At 41.4% G+C, this 27693-nt stretch overlaps 1 protein-coding gene across 7 annotated transcripts in view; it reads right to left on the reverse strand.

Moving 5' to 3' along the window:
* DENND2B (DENN domain containing 2B) overlaps positions 1–27693 on the reverse strand; it is a 154678-nt gene that overhangs the window by 64647 nt on the left and 62338 nt on the right. For 6 of the 7 annotated variants that reach the window (XM_032113419.1, XM_032113413.1, XM_032113415.1 and 3 more), the window contains one exon: positions 22725–22829. In XM_032113419.1, coding sequence (XP_031969310.1) covers positions 22725–22804 — 80 coding nt within the window. In that variant the 5' untranslated portion in view covers positions 22805–22829. Of the gene's footprint in view, positions 1–11657; positions 11739–22724; positions 22830–27693 lie in introns of those variants that run through there. The other variant, XM_032113420.1, reaches the window with a different exon arrangement.

The following is a 27693-nucleotide window of genomic DNA, read 5'->3' on the forward strand; positions in this document are numbered from 1 at the left end:
AGAGATTCTGTTTTACACTGCATTACACTCTAAATTTAAGTAATCCAGAGAGAATCTATAGGAATAATTCAACAGCAAAGAGGAACAAAGCTGATGGTTTCAGCATGCATTCCCTAAAGGATGCTGCTAAGTAACAGAATGAGAGAAAAAAACAAGTCCAGAAGCTGATCAGTGGATAATAAATTGGATCTTGCCCAAGAAACCTACTTCCATTAGAAGAATATTCTCTTGAAGGCACAACAGTTCCCCAGACTTTAAAACCAGTATTACTGGACAGAGATAAAAATTAAGAAACTTGCAACGTTCCACAAAAAGACTGTAAAGCAAAATGCTTTTGTTGAAGTCTCCTGCATACAAAGTGATGCAGTGCAGCACCTTACAATGCATATTATTACATAAACTTTACAAATATCATGTATAAACAGCATAAATAGAGATTATGGAATCAAATTCAGCTTTCTTAACAAGTTCCCTTAACCAACACCTTCATTCTGGGCAAGGATATTTCTTTGAGGATATCAGTATTTCTCAAAAGACACTGTAATAAGTTGCTCTGGTTCCCTAAGGGCATTCTTCCAACATGCAGCCTTTGGTGTGCAGTTCCCAAACCCTTCGCAAGGCAGCTGTGCACTGCAATCTCAAAGGCTGCCAAGCAGCCCACGATGCCCTCTAAACAGGTCACAGACCCTGGAACCACCTTTCTGCCTGGACTCATTGCTGCTCACTGAGGAGAGCAGACAGAATCCAAGAGTTGCTTTCCAGCTCTCTAGACCATGCTTAGCTTTGCTGTTGTGATTTGTTCCTTGAGAAATCAGCAGTTACCCACAGTAGGAGGAAACTGATAATATCAGTCATGCTCTCTAGGATTTTGAACTGTAGTTACAACTGATCTTCACGTTCTGATTCAGTCTCTTCTCTCCAGTTTTTCTTTTTCTCACCCAAATGTAGAAAAAACTTGTAACTTACAAAATCTGTAATTCTCAAGGGCTGCTCTCAAATATATAGTTTGCTCTAGTAAAGGCATCTCCTTTCACCAGGTCCAGTGAGCACATGTGGATACAAGTGGAGCTATATCTCAGCTGCACCAAGTAGAGAACAGAAGCACTTCTTTGAGATAATTTGCAACCTACTCATCACAAGGCAAAAGATAAAAAACTGAGTTCCTGCCCTTTAGCAAGACTGACTTACACTAAAAATCTATGGGGATGGAGAAGGGCTGGTTCTCCATGCCAAAAGTACCTGAGTTCTTGCCCTCTATCTGACCAAAAAGTCAAAAGGTCTCTAATTTTGGACAAGACACCAATATTCCTCCTGCAAAATGTGGGTGCTAACATTTGTCCATTTGTAGAAGAGGAAGAATTATTAAAACCAGGGGGCCTGACCTTTTGATCCAGTAGAGCAGAAGCACAAGCTTCTTCCTGCTTCCAATGCCAAACATCAACTCCAGAAAAGAGAAGAAATGGATGTAGAAAATTCCCACAATTTCATGAGTAGCTTTCAACAACAGGAGGCAGCTAGAAAGAAGAGCAGCTCAAGAGCTGGTTCTGTGTCTTTTGGAAATCAGAGTGTGGGTGGATAATCAGAATGTGCATTTATTGAGGCATTTGCATCCAAGATCCACACACTTTATACACTTTATATACACTAAAAAAAGTCTTAGGTTGCATTTCAGGCATTAACAGTGACTGGAGGGTGGTTAAGTGACTTGCCTTGAAAGAGTTACAGGACTCCCAACTCTCACTGCCCCCCCTCTGACCTCTAAGCAGCTCAGACTCTGCAGCACTGTTTTAGCTTTCCTGAAGTGTCGGGAGTGACCACACAGACCATCCTGTCCTGGGGAAAGGCGAGGTGGAAGAAGCCACTCAGCAATTTTTCAGTTTTGCAAACCCCATCTGCTCTCTTAAACCAACACATACAGAATAGTAGGACAGATTTTGGCACTCTGATCCAGGGAATTTCCCACTTCAACATGCTCATGCATGGGAGCCCATTTACTGGTGAAAGAACAAGGAACATGCTGACAAAAAGGTACTGGGTTTTCCAGGCTCCTGTTGATGAGATGCCATCATTTCCCAATGACACTGATGTTGGGTGAGCTCATGCAAAGACTCCCAGCACCAGTTTTACTCCTCAGGACTTTCTCCTCACTTTTGTTAGGAAAAATTTTGCTTTCTTAGTGTTTTATTTAGGTTTTTTTCTAATCCCTGGTTCTTCTTAGGGCATTGTGCAATTTCATCAGGACAACCTAACCTGTTTCAGGGTAACAATAACATCAGAATCAGCTGTGACCATAGGATTGTGAGTTTGGGAATGAGTAGATTTGCCTGCCACACAACACTAGAGACTTCTTGTTGCTCTAGCCGATATTTAAAGAGATCTGAAACAAAAGCAAAAGAAATTTCTCCTTGCAAGGGCAGAAAAACTCATGTTTAATAGACACACTAGAGCTGCCCTGATAGGTAAATGAGGATGTAACTTTGAAATTCTCTGGAAATTTGTAAGCTAGAATGCTAAGAAATGTTCAGCTACCAACCGCCAGCCACTCTGAGTGCAAATACTGGAATCCATCCTTCCCAGAGCAAGGCAAAGTGAGAGGGAATCACACCCTATTCACCTGCTAACTGGAACCATTCACTACACTGTGCACATTTGGATGTATGGCTGCTGAGAACAGATGTAATGGCTCACTATGGTATTCATTCATATCAAACTTCCACTTGATTTGACGAAGCAGGCAGAGGAGAGAAAATATGTATAGACCAACAGAAGCTCAAATTAGAAGCGGTGTTTATGTCCCATTCCTTCTGTGACAGAACCAGCACTTTTGCAGAGGTTCAGTACCCACAGCTCCTTGTAATGAGCAGTTCCACACCCTCCAAGGGCAGTGCTGCCAGGAAATCACCCAGCAAACAAACAGAGCAAACAAACAGAGCACATAAACTCTCCTGCCTTTGTCAGACATTCTTGGGAAAGCTCCCAGTATAAATCAATACTTTTGCACAAACAAAAACTGAACACACCACTGCAGTACAGCAATCTCCCAGGCCTCTTCAGGTGCAAAAAGGCAGAGTAATTCAAAGCAGACCAAAAGCCTTTAAGGGCTTTGATTGAAAGCGATGATGAGGGACACTTCTCCAAAATTTCCCCCTTCCTCTCTCTATACAAGAGCTAGTAATGAACTTCCTCTACACTTTCCTCCAAAGGACTGTGAGGAGTCCACTTTGAGCTGTCAAACACTAGCAGTCAGTGGTGTGGTTGCACTTTGAGATGAGTTATGGAACAAGTCATTTCACAGAGCAGCATGGATTCAGCATTATTTTCTTGTGACAATGTGCCATTTCCTTTCCTTTCCTTTCCTCACCCCTAGCTGCATCCTCACCAGAGGGGACAGACAGACAGAGGCAGTGACAGTGACAGCTGCAAAGACTCAGCAAGGCATTGCAGTAAGCAGGGGACAAATGCAGGGAGTCAGGCTGGTCTGATTGGGTCACCAGGTGCTCAGCACGAGGGTAAAAAGTAGAACCATCACCACAACAGGTGATCTGAAATGGCTTTGCTGCTTAGTTGAGGTGGATCTCATGTACTGATGATCCTTCGAGTTCTTTTTCTTTTCAATTATAAATGAGCATCTAGGCCTGGACAACTGCCTTGTATACTGCATCAAAGAATACAAATTGAATCTTTCAGTGTATTAATTGTTCCTGGAGGAGAAAAGGACTTTAAAAATGTTCTTTTTACTCCTTGTAACTAGGGATTATGGGAACATTAAGGCCAAAGGGACCTCCTGCACTACTGAATTTAAATCCACTTCCATTTGGCCGTAAACCTTTCTGTTACAATATATATTCTGCATTCTCACAGCACTCAGAATTTTCATTTTCTACATAACTCAAGTAGATAATTACAGATTATATTTAATTACCTTAAATCTAAGTAAGGGCTTATGGTGAATAAAGGAGGTGAACTTTTCACACTCAAGTGCTGGGTACACACTAGTAAGGTGGTTTCTGAGGTGATTCAGCTTGGTGATGGGGCAAGTGGTGCAACTTGTCATGTCTTGCCTCTCTCTTGGAAAGTGATGTAAGTGGTAGCAGAACAAACCCTCTTGCACCAGACTCTATGATTTTTGAGCTCTCACCAGGAGTATGGCTAAAAATCCCCAAAACTCTGCATTCCAAGTAACATCCCCCTGTTTTTGTTGACTTTGGGATTGTGACAAAAACAAGACAAAAACTTGGACTTTCTTAACTTTACAGTTAGTCTGCATTTATAGGATTGTTTGAAATAGGCTCACTCTCATGAACATGTGCTGGGATGGAAAAGTCCCAGCATTTAGAGAGAATGAGGCAATAAAATCAAAGTGGACAACAAATCACAAAATGTTTGAAGATAGAACAAAAATAGAAACACCAAGTATTTTCCTATTTTTACTTCTGAATTTCTTTTCCCCAAGGAATTTTGATACTTTCCATTTAAATAAAAACCGAAACCATATCAGAACTAGCTACAAAATGATAGGACAGCGAAATTAAAATAAAGCTCTGTGTGCGGTTTTGAAAAGCTCCGGTGTCTGTGTTCCCAAGAAGTACTGAGTCAATGATAACAATTGTGGTGTGCATTTGCAGGGGTGCTGTGCTGAATTCCTGTGTTTAACACCCCCCAGGACTCTGGGCCTTTGCATTTGGTTCATGAAAAGAAGTACACACAATCACAGCTGACTGCAGGTGAGCTGTGTTTTTATGGCTCGGAAGCAAAAAGGTCTGATTTACACCAGGGAAATGCAAGAGTCATTCTGCCAAAGTAAATTACGTGAAGTGGCAACTGTGTTCTACCACTGTACAGAAAAAGGGCAAAGAAATCAAAGTTGATGAGTCAGATGCTAAATACTTGAATTAGACAGGATCCGTAAAGCCAAGACAGCAAGACAAATCTGAGCATGAGGAATGACTGTAAAATAAAATGCCATCAATCTGCATGCACTAGGTGTCTTTGCCAAGTCAGGGGGAAGAAGATAACAGGAAATTGTGAAATTATCTACACTCAGAGGGTTAGATTCCCTGCCACTCCAGATTTATGGCAGTTTTCTGCTCTGTTACAAGGCAAGGGCAGGATGGTCTTTAAACAATTCCCCATTTAAGCCTTTTTCACCTCCTCTGTTCAGACACAAATAACTACCCAAGGCAAAGAATACCAATGAGCCTGGGCTGTACTTTCCATCACAGGGATCAGAAGCTGACTGTGAAAAAATCAAAAAGCGAGAACAGAAGTATCAGAGTGAGCCGTTCTCTCTTTTCCATCAAAGTACACTGCACTGGTTTCATAGGACCATCTCTCATTTTCTCCTCAAAAAATATGATTCACAGTTGAAAAAGGGAAGCCTCCCTTGGAGTTAGTCTTTTCCCATAACATGTTCTGAATAATAATTTATGCAATAGATATTTCCATTGTTACAGCTCCACTATTTTTATTGTTCTGGAATTGGCTCAGTATGTTTTAGTCTCACCTGATTTCTTAAGATCTTGGGAGTTTTGCTGGAGAGGGAGTGGCAACACAGCAAGTGATGGCACTTTCTTAAACCAGGCAGAAAGCACAAACCTTCATTTGTCTATTTAAGAACTGCCAGTCCTTGAAACTTGTTCTTAAGCAGCATGTCTGAACATGCTGACTGTTCAAAATCCCAGTGCACAAAGAGGCTCTCGACTTTGCTTTTTCAAAGCACAGGTGATTTTTCAACATGCTTGCTCATCTGTCCTGGAATATCAAAGCAATAAACTCTGTGGAACTAATTCTGACAAAGTTTTCTATGCTCACATACACACAATTTGGGAAGGGCTAAAAATTATTTTTATGAATTGTGATGCTTAGTTTTCAAGATGTCTGAGGGCATTCTGGGTTTGGCAACCTCCAAATCTGGAATTCTGGTTTGGAAAAGTTGTTGTAAAATAGGGTCATCCCTCTTCTGCCCTGACAAGCCAGAAAAGCTTACAAGGTCACTCTATACTTTACTGAAATACTCTATATCCACAGAGAAAGGAACTGAACAGGAAGTCAAAACTCCTAAATCCTGGCTGCACACTAATCCAGAGTACAGACAAGCCTGCTTTCCCTGCTTCACATATAAATCAACTTTTAGGGCATGCAAAACCTCCTCAAATAGTTTCAAGTATAACTATCCAACAGGGACAGACAAAGAATAAGAATTCAGGACTCCATCCCATCTTTAACAAACTTTCTTAATCTCATCCACTCAGAAGAGCTCATTTCAGAATAAATATAAAATATTTTATTTCCCTTTCCTACCAGTATCCACATTATCCTTCCAGTCCCACCAGCTTAGCTGTGGTCCCCAATGTACTGACAATGTCCAGTGAGATCTTTCTGTAGATGTTTCTTTCATACAGTTTTGCAAATTAGTTTATGTAACACATTAAGAAAGTATCCTGGAAGAGCAGGTTATAAAACTGAAAGCCATTGTCCGTCTGTCTGCTATGGATGCTACAGGCCTTCTTAATTTCTGTCATCATTTCAGCTACCAATATCACAGTCCATCAGGTCTGAGGCCTGAAACATCTGGGGAAAATACAGTATGTCACACAGGATAATACTAAAGTGATTGAAAAGATCTGAGAATGCTGCTTATGGAGTTACTGCACTGCAGAGGAAATAAAATAAAAAGCAAAATAAAATTTTAAACACCAGCAGAATAGAATCTCCTGCATTATCTCTGTGAATCCAGAACAACCTCGACATCACCCTGCCTAAACACAGTCTATCAGACCCAGCCTGTCCCAGTGCTGTGTGCTTGGAGCTCATGCACTGGGAAGGTGGGTCACAAGCCATGTGGACTATCTGAGGCAGGGGAAAAGAAGAACTAATTCTGATCTCAAACTTTGCCCAAAGAGTGCTCAGGCCTCTGAGGGGCAGACTCATCTCTGACCAGCAGCTGGGTGCCATCCTGTTGTCAAGACAAGTGTAGCAACTCAGTTCAACTTGCTGCAACCTTCTCTGTAAGCAAAAAGCTGAAGCATTGGCATAAAACAGCACACTCCACACTAGGAAAACTTACATGTTCCCTGAAGGACACCTTTTGTACATGTTTCTGTAATATGGATAAAGCAGTCTGACAGCTTTTTGTTTGTTACTGCATTACTCTTAGAATGACACAGCTGGAGAAGTGTGCCCTTGATCTTCATCTTTAACTTCTTTTTAAAAGTTTTGCCCTCTCTCTTTTGTCCCTTAGAAGAGTGGATTTCCACCTGCTTCAATCACCAAAGATCTGTGTCTCAAACTTCGACTATTTTTCCAACAAAATAAATGGTACTACAGTCCTCTGTGAACTTTCCAGTCACTGAGTTATGCAACTGCACCTTGAAAGTTGTCTGTCTCTCACCCACACACTGACATTCATTGCAACATTTGAGGATAGGCAAAAGAGTTTTCTGACCAAAAGTTACACTTCTTTTTTTCTTTTCTAAGAAGTAACCCAACATTCATAATAGACTCTGGACAGGAGCAGTAGTAATATCTCTCAAATATATGCAATAACTCTCTTTTATGTAAACAACTGAAAGAAAGAAATCAAACACAGGAATTTTTTTTTGGCACCTGGAAAAGCAGAAAGGAGAGGGAGCAGTTGATAAGTAAAAGATGACTCATGGAGGTGTGAAGCAAGAAAGAGAGAAGGAAACATGTTAATTGAGTATACAACATCTTTGGAGATTGCATCCTTTATCTGAAGGAGGAAAGATTTCAAAGTTTATACCCCCAGCCTCTCTTATCATCATTTTCTTTAGTGGCTCTGACCTTATGGAATGCAAAATAAATTGCAGCTGTGATGACAAACATGACCCTTGGTACACTTTCCAATGTGCGTAGAAGTGGCTGGATGCCAGGTGCCCGCCAAAGCTGCTCTGTCAGTCCCCCTCCTGAGCTGGACAGGGGACAGAAAATACAAAAAAAGCTCATCGGTTGGGATAAGGACACGGAGAGATTCCTTACCAATTACCATCACGTCATTTGGGGGAAAAAAATAATTATCAGTCAAACCTGGGTAGGATCATGAGAAACAAACCCAAATCTTAGAAACACCTTTCCCCTACCCCTCCCCTTTCTTCCTGAGCTCAGCTTTACCCCTGATTTTCTCTACCTCTTTTCCCGCAGCAGCTCAGAGCGACGGGGAGCGGGGGCTGTGGTTGGTTCATCATACGGTGTTTCTGCTGCTGCTTCCTCCTCATGGAGGGGACTTCTCTCACTCCTCCCCTGCTCTGGAATGGGGTCGCTCCCACTGGAGACAGTCACACTCTCCCTCTGTTCCGGAATGGGGTCGCTCCCACTGGAGACAGTCACACTCTCCCCCTGTTCCAGAATGGGGTCACTCTCACTGGAGACAGTCACACTCTCCCCCTGTTCCAGAATAGAATCACTCCCACTGGAGACAGTTACTACAGTCTTCCCTTGCTCTGGAATGGGGTCTCTCCCACTGGAGATAGTCACACTTTTCTCCTTCTCTGGAATAGGGTTGCTCCCACTGGAGAGAGTTGCACTCTTCCCCTGCTCCACCATGGGCTCTCTTCCCCTGGAGAGAGTTGCACTCTTCCCTTGTTCCGGAAGGGGATCGCTCCCACTGGAGACAGTGACACTCTTCCCCTGCTCCGGCATGGGTTCTCTCTCACGGGAGATAGTTACAGTCTTCCTTTGCTCCGGCATGTGGTGTCTCCCATGGGAGACAGTTCTCCAAAAACTTCTCCAAGATGGGTCCTTCCCATGGCTGTAGCTCTTCATTAACCGCGCCAGGCGGGTCCCTTCCACAGGGTGCAGTCCTTCAGGCACAGGCTGTTCCAGTGTGGGTCCCCCCAAGATCACAGGTGCTGCCAGCAATCCCGCTCCAGCGTAGCCTTCTCTTTCCACGGGTCTACAGGTCCTGCCAGAAGCCTGCTCCAGCACAGGCTTCCCATGGGGTCACAGCCTCCTTCAGGCATCCATCTTCTCTGGCATGGGGTCCTCCACAGGCTGCGGGTGGATCTCTGCATCCCCGTGGTCTGCCATGGGCTGCAGGGGCACAGCTGCCTCACCATGGGCTGCACCACAGGCTGCAAAGCAATCTGAGCTCCAGTGCCTGGAGCACCTCCTCCCCCTCCTTCTGCACTGACCTTGGTGCCTGCAGAGTTGTTCCTTTCACATATTCTTACTCCTCTCCTCTCTAGCTGCAGTTGCTCCTGCACAGTAACTTTTTTTCCCTTCTTAAATACGTCATCGCAGAGGCGCTGCCACCATCACTGATGGGCTTGTCCTTGACCAAGACAATGGATTTGTACAGATTAAGAAATTATATACTTCACTTGAATTTATGAGGGAATATTTTTTCATTCACTTCCTTTAAAAATCTATTAACCAGTGTTTGATTTTCTTCTGGCTTATGTCAGCACGAATCAAGTGTTGCTAAAAAGAAGTTGCTAAAGATCCAAACTGATGCAAAAGTTAGTGCAGGAAGATTTAAGGCATTGATCTGGTGCAAATGCACACTTATGAAAAACAAAGTTTCAGTTTAAATAACATTTGCACTGAAAACTACATTAGGTTACTACATCTGACTGGTTACAGTATGCTTCATTCTACTTCTAGCTAAACAAGCCAGGAAAATGAGGAAATGTGTTGGGCATACCCACAACTGAATGTCATATCAAAAAATTGGCCAGCCAAAAGTTGTTGGGGTTTTTTCTTAGTTGAACAGAGCTTTGAAAAACTCTTTGATCTATTTATTCCCCAATCTGTTGGCATATACACATAAACTGAAAAAGAAGAAAAAAGGGGAAAAGAAAGCAAAAGAAGAAAGCCAAGCTGTGACTTGCAGTGCTTCTTGCTATCATACTTATTTACCTAAGAGTCCAGACAAGGCCGAATTTAACTTGACCGAGGGCTACATCTGGCCCTAATTCAGTTTCACTGCATATTAACAAAAGAAGGATCAGCCAGTGCTGGAGCGCTGTGCACACCAATATTCCGAAACATGATCTAAAGGAAACTTTCCAAAAGATTCAGACATTGGCTTCTCTCTGCCTTTTGCTGCCCATAACTGTCAGCAGGAGCAGAGTTAGGTCAGGGAAAGGCACTCCCCATGACTTTGTTCACTGTGATCAAGGGTAACTTGAATGTGTCCATTACTCATCCAGCTGAAATGAGCCTCCCAGAGCAGATTTTAGCACCACACCTACAAGAGCTGTGGGATCTCAAGTCTAAATTTGGAATCAGGATAATATCTGGGGGATTTATATATCCTTTATAAACATTTCGTTCTCACAAGACCTTGGCTTCTTATAACACTGTGGATTTAGTTTTACACTAGGTTTTATAAGGAGCTAGCCAATACATATTAACATTTCACTTCACTTTTTACTTCTTATGAGAGAATTTGTATGTAGTATAACCCTAAGGATGAAAACTTTTTGCAGCCACTGACATGCAACAGAAACGCTGCACAGTAAACTGCCAGTTTTACTTAATTTAGAGCAACTAAACTTTAACTCAGAGCAACTAAAAGCAAGAAGACATTTCTCCTGTCAGACATCCTTTCCTTCCAGGACAAAAGTAAGCTTCATGTCCCTACAGGAAGCTACATAGGTAGCACCAGGCAAAGCATCCAGAAAATGAAAATGTTATGGTACTGGTGAGGCAATATCAATGTGTGTGTATACAGCAGCAAGAAAAACCAACAGGCAAATTATAAGCTCATCAGCTCTGAAAATATTTGCTCCCCACAGACTACAGTACTGACAACAAACTCCTTACAGTAACCCGTGGGCACTCCAATAATGAATATTTGAAGCAGTAAATTGAAGTCCAGATTCTGACCCTAAGTTACATCCCTCAGAACCTCACAGAGTTTGACCCGCAATACTGATTTTTTCCTGAAAAGCACAAACCTGTGATTTATGCTCTTTATTCAATGGAAGAAAAATGCAAGCTGTCTCATAGCCCAGAAAGCACATTTCACAGAAAGCACATTTAAAAAAAGATACCACAAAAACCCAAAACCTGAAACCAGGCATCAAAACCAACACAGCCCACAAAAGTGTGCCAGCAGCACCTCATTTAATGCCGTGTTTTCATCTCAGCAGTTAGAAAAGTACAGTCATTGTAAGGCATATTCAGCCTAAGTATAAACAACTGTAGTCTCTCTCTAATGGACCAACACTTTCTATACAATAAAAACAAATTCAGCTTAGCATGGGTATGAATACTGCTATGAAAACTTTAAAATCATCTTTAAGAATTAAAGTGGAAAAAATGTTATTGCATCAAATAGACAAGAAGCAGGCATTTAGCCTTAGAGAGACGAGGTTCTGTCTGAGAGCAAGAGAGGTGGAGGAAAGAAGGGTAGAGAAGGGCTGTAAAAATGAGTTTTAGTCCCACAAAGTCACTTGTCCTATACTAGAACTACAAACTCTGGAAATTAAAGCTACTCCTATAGCTACCTTCAGTAAGCAGAAGGCTGGTGTTGAGTTCCTGTCAGTAGACAGTTCATCTCCCACAAAAGTGGTTACGGGAAAGGGCACTAAGGAATTCAGTGCACTTCATGCACTTCACTTCTGCTGTATTTAGTTTCCTCCTCTCATGCCTCTGACGGGCCACTGCGATCGCTTCAGCCTACCCAGACTTACTCAGAAGCTCTTCCCTCCTGGAACGATGCAGAATGGAGATGTAGGAATTCGCAGTTCCATGTGTCTTGCCATAGCCTCTGTGTTCCCTGAACGCTGCCTGCTTCACTTGTCAAGCAGCAAATGACACACTGAGAGCGTTTGTCAAACCTCTGCCCCTTTGTGTGCTTAAGGGGAAGAAACTGCCATTAATGTTTAACAAAACAGGAGCAAAGCCTTTCTCTGAAATCTCACGTGTTGGCTTTGAAGGGACCGGTGTGTGAGAAATATGGCAAGATAGAAGTTTGCTCCCGGAAACCCACAAAAAAATTGAGTTTTGGTTTTAAAGTTACAGGAAGCAACAGTTTACAATTCATTCCTAAAACTCTGAACTGAGGCAATCCGGCTGCCTGATGCGAAAGAAATCATAGAAGCTGTGTCAGGGACGAAACCACACGCACACAGACACAGCAAGCCTGCCAGGCTCAGCCCCTATCTTGAAGCCCACACGGGTGACAGTACTGTTTGACAGGAAAGGGAGAGGTTAAAAATCCACATTCAAACGCTTTCAGGTCTCTGCCAGCAAATGGCCATAGGCTGTCTGCCCTCCCCCGTTTGCCTGTGTTGACATAAAGTGGCTTCCCAGCTCAGCAGCAAACCAAGGGGACAGAGGTCTCGTGTGAGAGCAGTCTCATTACTGGGCATTTGTTCGGTTGTCCGGACTGACCCGGCCTCTTTTGGCCCCAGCTGCCTCCCGGGGTGAGCGTCCCGCTGCACAATGAAAAGGTGAGTGAGCCAGAGACATCCACGCGGTGATACCGCGAGGATTCACCAACCTACCCACACCTGAGTGTCACCAGCACTGCTCCATCCCACACACAGGGGTTCCCTCACCAGCAGCCCACCTGCCTGCCAGCACTAGCTGTACAAAGGACCTTCTGAGCTTTTTGCTAGCAGAATTTGAAACACAAGCCATTTCTGTGCTACTGCCATTGCAATGAATTCTGTTTTCACATCTCAAATAGTTATGTTGCTACCTGGAAAAAGCTTACGTTTGGGAAATTGTGATGCACAATGGGCTTATCCCAGGAATCCAAAATGAAAAATAGCATTTCCATCTATTAGCTGCTGTTAATTGTTAGTCAAAGGTGTAGTTGCTGTACAGCCACAGTATTGTGGTTGACCTATGCTGAAGAAGTCACCTTGCTTTACAGACCTAACATTTTCTTTCTGTAGATAAGGAGAGAAGAAAACAAATTAATACTTTTCATTTACTTCAGCAATTTTCTACAGCTCCCTCACAGTAAAATACTAACACATGTTGGCATTAAAGCTCGTGATTAATATGATAATCATAAAATATTTCCTTTATAAAAATAGTGCTTTAACAAAGAGCTTCAGGAGCAACATATGGACACTCTGGGCAAAATTTCCTTATCTGGTTAATAACAAACAGGATATTTAGGCTCTCAAAAAAAGCAGTCAGGCTGTCATGAGAACTGGCATTCCCACTGACTACAATAGAATTTTATGGATTGACTCAATAAATCAAATTTTTTTAAGTGCTATTTAGTTATTAGGAACATCATATCTGTTATAGTTGTTATATTTGGTCGTGCTTTCAGCACTGAAGCCCATCCTACCAGATGCCTGCACATTGTTGCCTGTTGCTCAACAGCTCCAGGGTTCCCTGGTGCCAAGGGAATGTGACACATTCCCTGGTGGCACACTGCCAGCTCTATATACAGGACCTGGCCAGAATGGAAATAACCTCAGAGTGCATGATGGGAATTGTGACAAAAGCTTTGAAAAAGTCTCCCAGGAACTGTGGGCATTTTGCATGTTTATATTGTAATAATATGGATGCTACCTGTGTATTTCCATTAGCTTCTATCTTGCTGCTTGCAGAAAAATTCTTGCAGTTTATTTTACTTTTAAAGGTCATTTGCTGTCAATGTTCATTCCTCAAGTGTGAATGCAAGGGTGATGCTCAGTGCGGAGACTGAATCAAGCACTGAGCTAATTCCCAGTTTCATCATACAACATTGCCTGGTGAATAGTGACTATGTTATTGAAGTCTGTGAGGATGCTATGTCTGTGCACTTCTTGCTTTGTTTTCCCAGACAAATGGCATTTTTTTCCAATCAGGGAAGAAACATGTATTATCTAGCTTAATATGCTCAGATCTTCCTTTCAAACTCACTCTTTACAAATTCTGCTATGTCTTCTCTTAATATTCTGTTCTGCCCAAGTGGAAAATATCTTTTTAGGGTAACCAAACAGTGCAGGAAACTGGTAAGACAACACAGACCCTTTCGTTTCTAAGCCACTGATTCAAATCCAGACTGATTAGGGCACAGAACAGAAATTGTTCTCCCATACTGATGGCTTTTCAACAGCTCAAGTGTAAAGAGATGAGTGTCTTAGACAGCTCCTAATGAACAGATACTCACAGAACATGGAATATCATTAGCAATGCTCATGATTTGCATCTTTGTTGGTCTTTTCAGCGAGATCATCAGCATCTCCCCAGTCCAGAAGGCAATAGAGTTTCATTCCAGAAAAACTGAAATATTGGCATTAAGATGTAAAAATGTTATGCACATGACTACTATGCCATATTCTCTGAGGACTTCAGTCTTGCTTCTTATCACCACCCAAAAAACAAATTCAAATAAGACTTGTGCTCTGGTGCTCTGATACTGCACCAGTGGGGACTCCTGTGAGTGTTTTAACATGTGTCTTGCTCATTGCTTCTATTCACTACATTTCAGTGCAGTAAAAGCACTAGAAAGTCATCAGAAACATTTCCAAAATCGAACTCTTGTAACAATTTTCTGCGAAAATATCTGTGTTTAGTTCAGGTTTCAGTACCCCTGAGTACACTAATGTAAATATAGTGATTAAACAAATAAAGATTGCAATGTTAGTCTAAGTAGTCTTCTTACTGCAGTAGTTGCATTAAAATGCCTCTTTTAGTCTAACCTCTCATCTACAACTCTGGTTTTTAAAGACTTGTTAGTTTCTCTTTTTAATTTCTTTACTTTTTAAATTTCCAGTTGTTTTGGCAAATACAAACCTTAATAGAAGGGAAAAGGTAATTTTAATGATAAGATATAATTTGCTACATATGAAAGCATCAAGCATTTGAAGTGCCATGAGAATTAAATTACAGTGGGAAGGAATTCACTACATTCCTGTAGCCTCTAAGTAATAATAAAGTCAACTTGGTCTGAAGCTTTATGAAGCAAGATTCAATCAAAATTTTAGGATTTGTTGGAGTTTTTTTTCTTAGGAACCTATACAAATGGGAGGGATATTTTAATAAAGCTTCCACCTAATAAAAAGTGATTTGTTGACTGACAAGTGCATTCTTCCTGAATTCTTCCTAAAGTGAAACAAACCAGCCAGCAATAGAAATGGAATAGCAAAATTCCTTGCCCCCCACTGTCAACTGTTTGAGGATGCCCAAAGGATGTATCCAGAAGCAGGTCCATTTCTTCAGTTCTCTCTCGATCTAACTAGAAGCTGTCTCCTCATCTTACAAACCATTCCTCTCATGTCTGTAGACCGCTGTGCTGATCAGAATGTTTCTGCAGCCCTGCCAAAGTGATCTGCAGAGGTTTCAGCACGGCCTCAGCTCCGCCAGGCTGGGGTCAGTGCCGAGCAGTGCGAGGGAGGGGAACATTGTGCCTCGGACCATCGGAAGTCAGCCCAGCACCAGTGCTGCTTACCCAGATAAAGGGCAGCAGTACAGTCAAAGCCTCTATTCAAACCCTTCCCAGCTTCAGGGTCATCTGAACCAGCACTTTGACTCATTTCCACTGCAAATGTTTCTGTTCCCGATGGCAGTAGGTGCCCTCCCACCTCCCCTGGCCCAGTTCAGAGCTGAGCTGCCAGAGCTTCGTGTCCCAAATGCACCTCCAGCCTTACAGGGTAAAGAACAGCTTTTATTCCCTTCTGAACCAAATGGAGCTCTGAGCTGCTGAAAATCTGTCAGCTGCACGGTTCAGGCTGTTTCTGCTTGTAAGGGAAAGGGCACAATATTTGCTAATAGATTTCATGTCAGTTATATTCAGTTTTCACTGTTATTTGGCTGAAGTTTATTCGTACTGTTTTCTAAATCTCAGTGGTTTAAACAAAAAAAAAAAGCTGTCTCATCATAGCTCAAATAACTTGGCATATTGCTTTGTCTTAGAATTTTATTGAATCACTATTCCTCCTATTCTCAAGCTCACTGTCAAAATATTAAAATTTGATTCTCTTCTAAAGTAACAAACATTTTCTACAGGGGGTTTTTGTTGGGTTTTTTTCTCACAAATTCATAAAGAGCTCATAAATATTCTCACTAGTACTTCTGAGCAGTAGGCAAATACTTTTGGCAGGAAAATCCATCTCAGCAGTTCAGTGTAGAGTGCCTCGTTGCCTTGAGCCATGCTCAGCTGCCAGGAGATCTCCCACAGCAGAGGGGAGGGATCCCAGCCTGGGCAGTGGGGAAAGGCTGAGACACACCAAGAGCACGTGAGCTCAACTCACACCACTGGCCTCCTGCTGCTCTAACAAAGTCCCTGATGGCTGCTGTGGCTGGCAAAACTGGGAGATATTTCAGCCCAGGCTACCCCACAACTGATGGGGCAATAGAAGCTTTTATTTTAAAATAAAAATGAAATTAACCCTTTGCTTCCTGCTTTAGGCATACATAACTCACTCTCCTTTCCAAGCTAGTCTCATTCCTTCCTCATCAGAGCCCTCAAAAAAAAAAAAACCTGCTTGCCCAAATATGCACAAAACAGCAACCACTAACCTACCAAACCATGCATGAATGTCCCAAAAGTTTTGAACAACCAGCAACCACTTCTAGACCTGCTGCCTTTCCCTGCTCCTGTGTACTAAGTGTAAGCCCAGGCAGAGAGTGCCTTTCACCTGTAGTTCAAATGCAACCATCCACAAGGGAAACAAGCAGCTTTTCTATCACTCACAGCAATGCTGTCCACATACTAAGCAAAGAAAGAGTAAGAGAAGAGAAAATACTTTATCATAAATGTGCTAAGGCAATGGCAATCACAAAAAATTAGTGGGAAAATTGCATGCATTAGAATTTCAAATAAGATCAAAATCTCATTGCTTTAGAACACAGAGAGCTGAAGATACATCTTTGGATTTGCAAGTTATTGCATTCCTTCCATGCTCTCCATTCAGAAAACTCAGGACATGTGATAAATCTCATAATCTTTAAATTTATATTCACATGACATACATAAATGCAATTAATTACATTTTATCTTACTGTTAATAATTTTCTTATAGTAGGACCAGGGCTCCACTGTGGTGGATGCCGAGTTATGTCCCTCCCAAGGCTCTGTAACCGATGGTGAGGGAGTTCTCCAGTGTTGTCCTGCCTTATCTGCCCCTGGAGTCATCCACCCTGGATGTGAACACAGCTCTTCTGCATTAGTCACAAGATAATTCATTGTCACTGCAGGCAGACTGGATCACATCTGGATGAATGACCCGACAATAAATTTGGGCAGTGCCTACAGTTCAACACAGAGCTGAGGAGCTCTCGTTTCGTTTGTGGCTTTTTCTTGTACTAGGAGTAACAGAAGGATTGAATGAATAAGAATTAATTTAAAGTCATATTGTTACATATCTGGTAACACAAGCAAAAGGCACTACATTTGCATCCATGAAGGGATGTCTCTAAATGAGAGACAAGTCCTGCACAGGTACTGCCTCTCTGAAGACAACCCCTCTCCCTAAACAGATGGGTTTTCCTCAAGACATGAGATCATCTTCGACATGAAAAATTTACTGTGGAAAGGGAAGAGACTAGAGCACTCTCAGGACAAGCCAGCAGAGCAAAAAACTGCCAGCCCCAGTCCAGCACTGACAGCAGAGCACTGCTTAACCCCAGCACTGGACTTATCTGTACATTGTTTTATTTAAGAATTTTGAAGGTGTCAGTTCCTAAGGCAAAATATTTCTAGTCCTTTGCCCAGCCCATAACCACATAATCCTTTCAAAGGAAACAAAGGATTTCAGTTGGATTTAGTAATGTGGACCAAGAATTAATTTCACTTTAAAATAAATAAATAAATGCATTTGCTGTAAAACTGAATGAGCTTGGCTTGAATATGACTGATTTTGGAAGTGATCATACATCTCAGGTTTTTAAGGCTGAAGCACAGGCACAAAGTCTTCCTTCAACTAAGGTTTTTCTAAAAGCTTTCTTAGCTTCTAAGATCTTTCTAAGATTGTTTCTGCCTTCAGAGAAATGCAGGAATAAAACACAAGACCTTGATGTGCATGTGACACAGCTGAGCATGGACCTGCACACGACAGGAACAGATAACCAACCCAAAACAATACTTCTATTAACCAACCCGTGGGCTCACTTTGATAAGAAATGTAAGTCATTATTTTACTTTATATTTAAAGAATTATAAACAATTCATCTGAAATGCTCCTGAGGTATCTCCAGAGTTATATTAATCCAGATTTGTTTATGTGACGCATCTCCATTGCCTTCGCTGGAGGTAAGGTAGCTCCACCAGTTAAAATTCTGTCCTACTAACCTAAATTTTGAAGAAGGAAAAAGTTCTGAGCCACAAAGCCAGTACAAACATATCTCAGCACATGTTAGGCTGACGGGGGTGACAAACTGCGGGTGACAGCAGGAATGTCCTCACACACTGCTGGGAGATAAAAACCAAAGCCTATATTTAGAGGTTTGTGGGTACCCAGCTCAGTTCTTCCCAAGCAAGGAGAAAGATCCAACTCATGAGATCAGATTTCAGTTTTAACCAAGTATATTTGGTTCAAAGATTCAACTAAAAGCATTTAGACATGAGAAGTTTTAAGAATGTTATTTGAATAGACACTTTGCAACCTGGTGCTCATGGCAATTTGCAGATGTAATCCTTTGTTTGCACAAATCTCTGGTGTCTTGCTATAGCACACCCTGACATAAGCACCCCCAGTGCCATTAAATCATGATTGCTCAGGTGGAGAACATCCTCCACCAACATCCTCTGGTGAGGACACCACCTTTCCTGTGGAGATTGGGTGGAAAGACAACAGCCCACATCACAAAATCCAGTCTGTAAAAAAACTGTGGTTCCTCGGACACACAGCCTCTGAGAATCATTTTTCTCAGACACAGTCACCACCCTAGTAAAACACTTACTTGCAGCAAACTTAATTTTTGATCACTGTAATTGTTTTTGTAAAATGTTTTTGAGCTTTCAAAAGCTCTCTCCTATTCTCCAAGGTGGGACCCATATATAAGACACAGCCTGCACCACAGAAAATTTTACAGGCAAAGAGAAATTCTGCCAATTACAAATACACTGGAAGAAGTCTGTATCTCCAGAATCTGAAGTTATTTAGGCTTCATGCAATACCACTCAGATAAAAAACTAAATCGATGAGCTCCTCCAGAAACAAACCCTTCCTGTACTTCAGTTACTGCAGCAGGTGAGAAGGCTCAAATGTGTAAAATGCCTTGAGATGCAGAGTCAAGAGATGCCATATTAGCCAGTGGCAAAGGCATTGGGAATGATTTACAGAAGTCCTGTAGCCACAAGCTCTAAATGTTTTTCAGCTCTGAACTGGTCCTTGTCACATCTAGCATCTCAAACTGAGCTGCAATTTTAAGATATAGTGATATATTAGTATATAATTCTTTTGTTCAGGATTTTTTTTTCTCCTTGCCTCTGTTGTACTATACAGCCTACAAGTTTGAAAGCTGTATTTTGCTAACTAGGGCATGACTTCATAGACATAACTATTGGTCTGTTTTGATACAGAACAGTGTAGAAGTGATTTTTAAGTCAAAGATAGTAGTGCCATTTCTACATCTACCTTTGTTTGCACTGGAGAAAACACAAGTTTTGGACAAATACCTAATAACAAATAGAGTTTCTGATAAAACACAGATACTCCAGGTAAATATCAAATCATTCACTAAGGGAAAGCAAGCCACATTGTAAGGAGAGAGAGCTACTAACACCACTATGCCCTTCTGTGACTTCTGTTCTCCTAAGGTTTCCTCAGAGTTACACTGATCCTCTTAACTATGGTGCAATCAAACCAAGCACTCATTTGATGCAACAGGGTCATGGGCATGCACTAGCTGTAAGCATGCTGTGGGCTCCTTTGTTCCCTGTTGAAGGGTTAAGAAGATTTCACAGAGCTGCTTCCTGCCAGAATTGCTAAGAAGTCACTTTCAGCTACACACAAGGTGCTTTCCTATCCTTCCATTCCTTGGCGTTCACCTCAGTGACTCACAAGGAAGGATTAAAGTCGTACCCTTAAAGTTCACTGAAAGCCAGAGTCTCCTTTTGTAAGCATAACAATCCTTCTGCAATTTCTCCAATTTGCTTCCTGTAACTGACTCTTGTTCCAAACAACATCAGACTGTTCCCGCTGCTTCGGACCAAAATAGCATTCCTGGTCCAAGGTTCAGTCACTGTCCGTGAGAGTTAGCAGGTGCCTGGAGAAGAGAATAAGAATGTACAGTGCAACTCAACTAGCCTAAAAGTCTGTTGACTCACAGATTTTGTTTCTGTAACTAAAAGGCTTTGGAAGATTTTTGTTCCATGAATTTGTCTGATTGCAACAACCCATAACAGTAAGTTTCATGATTTAAAAACATGCTGCTGAAAAGTGCCTTCTTTTCAGCTGATTCTTGACCTGTTGTCTTCTAGTTTCATTGGATTTGTATTAGTTCTTAAATCAAAAGAGAATTTTTTCCCTATTTATCATCTCTCTTCCATGTATCATTTCAGATACTTCTATTACTCCTCTTGTTACCCCTTCAATCCTTTCCTTCCTAGGATGAGGAGTCACAATCAATCTACTCTTGTCTTGTAGTGAAAATGTTTCGTACCTTCAACCACCCTTGCCATCACTCTACAATTTTCCCATTCAGAGCACAGTTTTTTCTCCTAACACAAAAAAAATCTCAATTTTTAACAAGTGGTGAATGAACTTCAGGTAACTTCAAAAATAATGTGTTGGTGTGGATTTATTTAAAACACTTTACTTTCTTCAGATCCAAGGGTTTTTTTCCCTCCTGTACTCACAGCAGAAACCCATGAATCCTACAGCCAGATTCTTAAAACTCACAGTTATCCTCCCAAATTATGTCCTCACTCTGCTTTCTGTCTTTCCCTAATTTCCTGAAGTGACATTCACACAACTCTGGTGGAAAAACAGCTCTGGTGATTCATGCCAGTTAATTCACACCCTGGTAAGGATCAAGGGAATCTTAGTTACTGCAAGAATCTTGATACTTGCAAAGCACACAGTTGTATGGATGTTTATGTGGAGGCACATTCTTTCCACTGAAGATTTTTTGTATTAAAATTTAAATCCATGATCTGCAGGGAGCTGAATCACTGCCAAAGCAATTACAAAGACTTCTGCAGACTTCACTGATCTTTGCTTCTGACCTATAAGGAATCACAAAGTGTTGAACCAGCTGATGTCACCATATCCCTGAATCACACCTTGCATCTTAGAATCACAGAACCATTAAGGTTAGAAAAGACCTTTAAGATCATCAACAGCAGTCTTGAAACAACAAACCCCACCAAAACTAGGATTTACAAGAAAATAACTCTAAAAATCTTAGCAACCAGGAGACTGCTACACGTGTGTTATGCCAGTATCAGCATTAACTGAAACTCTACTACCACAAATTATAAAGTACATTTGCAGGTTTCCAAATGTCCAGTCAAATCCCACACTAAACAGAGACAGAGACTGTTCAGTTTAAGTGAATCTTTGACTGTGTTTGCAATAAATCTTGCAAGCTTTAAACTTTTATAATGCCAGCACTTACTACACTGATTTACAGTCTGACTCAAATGAAGAAACCTCATGGTTGACTCAAATAACATCCTCTTGCAGGGTTTCTCAGAGACAGGTGAAGATTACATAAGGCAAAATAATGGATGGAGAAATGGTGCATGACCACCTATTCATCTCCTCGCTTCTGCAAGTGCAACTTAAAGATTTTCCTTAGCTTCAGGCTCTTACTTGTACTAACAAAATCTTTCCCTGACAAATTCTACTCAAAACAGATGATGATGATAAGGAAAGAGTTTATTTGACAGTTACTATCCAATAACTTAGTATCCCAAAGTACTTTCTAAGCTATTCAGAATGGAAACGATTTCGAAACAAAAGACTTGTCCAAAGTTTGCCAAAGTCCAGACCCAAGTTCCTAGCACCAATCTGTCTGCACTGGTGGAAGGACAATAAATAACTTGAGAATTCCAGAGATCATTAGGGAACTGCTTTTAATAACTACATATGAATATCTCTCTAGAAATTCCTTTAGCCACCCAGGCCCCTCATTATTTTATGTTTTTACTGTTTTGCACTAAGAGATGACAAACACAAACTGGGAAGTGCACAAGGATATCGAGCCCACCTCTGCTGAGCTCTACCACAGCATAATATACCTAATAAAAACACCAGAATTGATGCTGGTTGTCTATGTCTTTATTTGACTGCACATTTTTAAAAGTTTCATTTTCCCCCTAACAGTAATAATACAGGTGCTCTACTTTGCAAATTATTTTAATGCTACAGAAAGGACAAATAAGCAAAGCAACAGAGATGAGCCCTGTACTTCACATTGAGCCCTTTCCCACTTGCTGCCTGACCTGCAACAGGAGACGCTCTGACCACAGTCTGTGAAGGCAGATAGAGCAGAGGAAATGGGACACAAACCAACACAAAACACAAACTGGGGACTGACAGTGGAGAAAAGCTGACATGCAGTCACATGGCTGAGGAATTTAGCCCACAGCTCCTGAGCCCTACACAGCACCTGCTGCACAGGTCCTTCCTTGCAATCACTTCCATCATAACCAGCCCATGAGCAGCAAAAGCTCAACAAGAAACAACCTCTCCTCATACCTTGGCTCCTCCTCTCCCTACAGAAAACTTCTCTCAGCCCAGCAAAGCTCTCTCTCTCTCTGTGTCAGCATAGAGGATGCTTACCCTTGAACAGAGATTTTGTTCCAAACACAGACAAACTTTACTCAAAATCTACAAATCCTGCAGTTCTCCACTTACCTATCCAGAGTGTCCTGAGGCACTTTACTCCCTCCAGCTCTGCTGTTGACACTGGTGTTCTTGTTGGCAGTCATGGTCATTTCTGCTTTCTAGAAGTGTGGATATCTGTGAGAAGAAAAGTCAATTAAGCTTAACAAGACCAAATGACAACTCACTGCTTGAACACCTGTGCTGTGTAAAGGCAGAACTCCAGATTGCTTTTCACTCTATAAAACGCAATCCATGTCGTCATGAACCTGAAAAACTAAACCCTACCTCTCCACTGCTGCTATTGCACATCCACAGCCAAGTTTATCAGAGCCCAGTGCTATAAATGGAAATGATTTATGGGAAGTAGGTGTGTGCTTCAGGTGCTGACCTGTCTGATGATCAGAGCTCAATACCAAGTTCACAAAATATCACAGGCTTGCTGTGGTTCTTCCATCCATCAGAGTATGTGGAGATCCCAGCAACAACACTGTGTGATGCTTGCAAACACCAGAGCTGTGACTGGAATTTTGACCACAAAACAGCTATCTCAAGGAATGAAGAAAGCTTTCTCATTTTTAAAGTGCAGCTCTATTATGGAAATATTTTCTAGTAGTGAAATTTATTCAATTATGAATTTTTTTGTATATAATTTTCAAATCTGCTTGTGATATGAAAATAGCACAAATGGTTTTCTCTATTGGCCTCAGGATTCTTTAAGTAAAACTGCCTTAGGACACTTCCAAAACCTCAGGTAATATAAAGAATCTTTATCAATTCCTAGGGTTTTTTTAGCAATTTGGTAATCCCAAAAGCTGTGAACTTAACTTTATACACAAGGCTGAAATTAAGTGCCCAAAAGATAGGTCTCACTTCAGTGACATTGCTGCAGACTGGCAAAAAACCGGCCCAGTACCGTGATTTATTTTGCCTTCATTCTGCTGTCATAATAGGAATGTCATGCTGTGACTGAAGGGAGAACATGATGATAGGGATAAAGGCCAGGATGTCATCCCCAGGATGCAAAAGCAGGAATCCCTAATATCACGCCCCTCCATTGACTGTATCCCATGTTTTTCTGGTGTAAAGCACAGCTCTTAGTGGCCATTTCCTCTGTTCTGGTAATCCCTTAAGAAATATTTTTCAAAATGAGGGAGGAATGCTTTTTCATGTCATGATAAGATTTCTAAAATGCCAGCAGAGTCCCTTGAGAAAGAAACGGAATAGTATTTATTCCACTGATGCTACAGGAGTCATGAAGGATTCTGCGGGTCTGCTGGCACCAGTCTGGGTGGTTTCTGAGATGCTTCTTGGTTTATAAACTATCTACCACGGTTTACAGCAGTGCCACCCAGGGTCTGACCAGAACTACCAATTTTTATGACCATTAATAGGACAGCTAATGCAAAAATAAGGAGTGTTATGAAACTTCTTGTTTACTCAAACCCACAGGAAGTCCAGACTGCTTGAGAAGCCACTGTAACGTGATGCTGCAAAGCAAGCTGGGGACTGACAACACACAAAAATCCCTGTACTAACAGACCTATCACAGCCAAAAAGACATTCTCTAAACCACTTTATTCCAAGCAGTTCTGCCACAAACACACCCAGAAAATATGCAGATTGCAGCTCCAGGCAGAGTCAATCATGCTGACCACTGACTCCAGGTCTACTTGTCCTTCTCCGTTGTCCTGTACCAATTTTCCCAGATTAAGATTTTTTTCCCTTGTTGGTAACATTTTTTCTACACTGAAGCTCCCTAAATTCCTCCAGTGTCTCATTGTTATTGTTAGTGTTACATTATCAAGATTACAGGTCTGTTACAGAACTGCCTGTTCTGACTGGAAAAGGGATTGCTTGGGACAAAAAAGGAAGCATGCTAATGCTGGCCAAGCTTTCTAAGACTGTACATTCCACAGGGAGTAAGCAGTTTTTTAATGTTTTCCACTCACCAGTTCAATACTTTTACTGTGTTAAGTCTAAATCACTTATTAGCACTTAATGCAAGAAAAAGGAGAGATATAAACACGGCATAAGGAGAACAATAACTGATAGCATGCATGTGTAACATTAATTTTCCGAGATTTGCCTTTCTGTTCAAGACAAAAATAAGCTGAAGGGATCCTCAAAAAGATGGGACACTGACCTGACACATTAATAAAATAGTGTGCTTTTATGCTGCTGTTTTTTAAGAGTCCATTTTTCCTATACCCAAAATCAGATGGGAATAAAAATAGTATGACAAAGCTTGATAAAAATCACTGTGGTCAATATTTAAAAGAAGTGATTATTTAAACCTCACCTTTCAAAGCCACCCTAAATGTCAAGTAGAACAAAGTGGTTTGTTTTCAAGTAAAGATAAATTGAGTTCTTAAAGACAATTTCTCAAGATATGTCAAATTTAGTGAAAAAAGTGAGTTCCTTCCCATGAGGTTGAGACTATGATATATATGGTGATATCAACTGACTTTTCGATTCAATTTTTCCTTAATGCTTATTTCGGTTGAATACTCCACTGCAGGTGATGCTGGTATCATCCCAGCATATGCAGAGAAAATGCAAACAACACGAACATGGCAGAAAAATATTCAGCCATTTACAGAGGTACCTGGAAGCAAGGACTTATATCACCCCAAAAAGCCCACCCACCCATCCACCAATGCACACCCCCCCAAAAATAAAGGAAAAAAAAATCAGAGACAAAGAAACAAGGAAAGAAAACCTAAACTAAGTTTTATGGTCTTGCAGAAAGTCATTTTAGAGCCTCCAAATGAGTCTGACAGGCCCTGCAAGTTTATTGAATCATTGTATGGTCAGAATCACATCCCTTGGGCTTGGGTGAGAGCATTCCTCATTACAGTATTTGCAAATTATTCTTCGCAAAGCAACGGAAAACAAAATCTCTCAAGTATTGTGGCATACTGTTAAGAGCAAATCCAAAAATAGTTATGTCACACAGATTCTGCATGGCCTCGTAAACCAGCTAACAAACCTGGTCAAAAACTGCAGAATTCTGTTTCATTTGTAAATGTAAAAAATTCATCTGAAACTCTTATTTAGCTGTAATTTGTGTTTTGCTCCAGACAAGGTTTCACTAATTTCACTAGGACAACTCTGTAAATGGCAATTTAATGAGCCCAAATGGTAGAATCATTACATCGATTTTGCCTAAAACCTTCACAAACCATTTATCAGGATCAAAAAGTAAAGATGACAGACAAATATGAAAAATGGTGTGATGGCAACGTGGGATCTGCTGCTCATGCCAGGCAAGGTTCAGCATCCTGACTGAAAAGGGCTGCTGCAATGCAATGCAGATGCTTCCTAACAGATCTTTATGATTGCAGGCAGATGCAATGACAGAACATTCCTTATGGACCATCTGTTAATGATCCATACACTTTTACTCTTTTAAAATTAAAGTGTGGCCTAAGGTTTTTATGGACAGATTAGGCACTGAAAGCCATCACACTTCGGGCTAATGAACATTACAGCACCTTGTCTAATGTCTAATTCCATTAACAGGTGTTAGCAGGGGAGGGGTAAATCCTCTGTCCTCCCCCCTGCACTGCAGTTTAAAATTATTCTTCATTTCCTGAAGCATCCCAACACTTTGGAAGCACCCACTATCAGTCCCACTACCGAAAAAGTGAAAGTCTATTTTCATTGCAAGCTGTGAATGGGAGTGCGTTGAGGAGTGAGGCTTGGAGCAAGCACCTGGAAAGTCAAGGCAACCCAGAATGCTTTAATCACTTTACAGCTTCAAGAAAACCTCCTGCTTTCTAATATACAGTGTCCATCAGTTAGCACATTCCAAGAACTGATTCCTTCCTCTCCTTCTGTGGAAGCTGAATGTTATTGAACCTAGAAGAAGAATTTACATGTGGTGTCCGATGACTTGAGAAGGGAGACTCTGAATGTCGGTCCCCGAGCCCTCTCCTGCCATTATCACTAACATGGCTTGAAATCTACTTGAGACCTTGAGTTCTGAAGCTTTTTCATGCAGATTATTTTTCCCTTGAAATTCCACTGATCTGGGACCTGAAAAATATGGGAAAATATTACTCCTTTGGTCTGCCCCAGAGAACAGAGACCTGGAGACATAACCGGAAGGCATAACAGGGAAGAACTACAGGCTGCTAAAACAAACTCATGTTTTTGAAAAATTACTTTATAATAAATACAAATTTTCATAAATATATTATTAATAATAATTAGTGTGTCTACTTATTTTTCTCTTTAAGGTAGCTGCAACAGAATGTTGAAAGAAGAAGTCATCTTAATACATTAATATGCTTTTCTGGATGCTTTAAGGGAGCTCGCCCACATGTCAAGAGCTGTAGGTTTAGGTACAGTTAAACTTTTGTTTAGGAGTTGCAGCCTGCTTTGTGGCAATTTGCCTGCTCCCTTCCAGTAAAACAGATAATTGTGTCCTCCCAGAACAACATCAGTTCTGATGAGCTGGAAAGTCCAATAAAATGTTTAGAAATTCCTGCCTTGAGAGGGCGTCAGTAGAGAGTCCCAAGAACATTGTTACAAGAATTACATCAGGAATACCTGCTCTGGGATTAACTGGGATTAACGCCACAGTCTCATCCAAAATTTCCCTCCCTACAACCCACAGCCTGTTTCAAACCAAGTCAGTGACCAGTCTCTCTGCTGAGCTTTCACAGAGTGATGACAAGTTTAATTCTGGCACAAACTTCCTACTATAACCAGCAGGGGTGGTGGACTTGGTTGCCATTGATCCTTGCAATGCCAAAACCACCCTCTCAGCCGTTCAGTCCTCACTGCACTGAGCTGGTACTACTGGGAATCTGATGTTGCAGCACTTACTGGAGATGAAATAAGTTACCTTCCCTAGGCAGTTGAAAACCAGATTCTGCCTGGAGCAAAGACAGCTCTCCGCTCACACTTCACCCTCCTTTCCTGTTTTTCTGCCACATAAAATGGCTGACATTCTTGTTCTTTCCTATTTAGTGCCTTTATTCTGTCTTCCTTG

This window comes from Corvus moneduloides, chromosome 6 (genome assembly GCF_009650955.1).
Source record: "Corvus moneduloides isolate bCorMon1 chromosome 6, bCorMon1.pri, whole genome shotgun sequence".
Classification (NCBI taxonomy): Eukaryota; Metazoa; Chordata; class Aves; order Passeriformes; family Corvidae; genus Corvus; species Corvus moneduloides.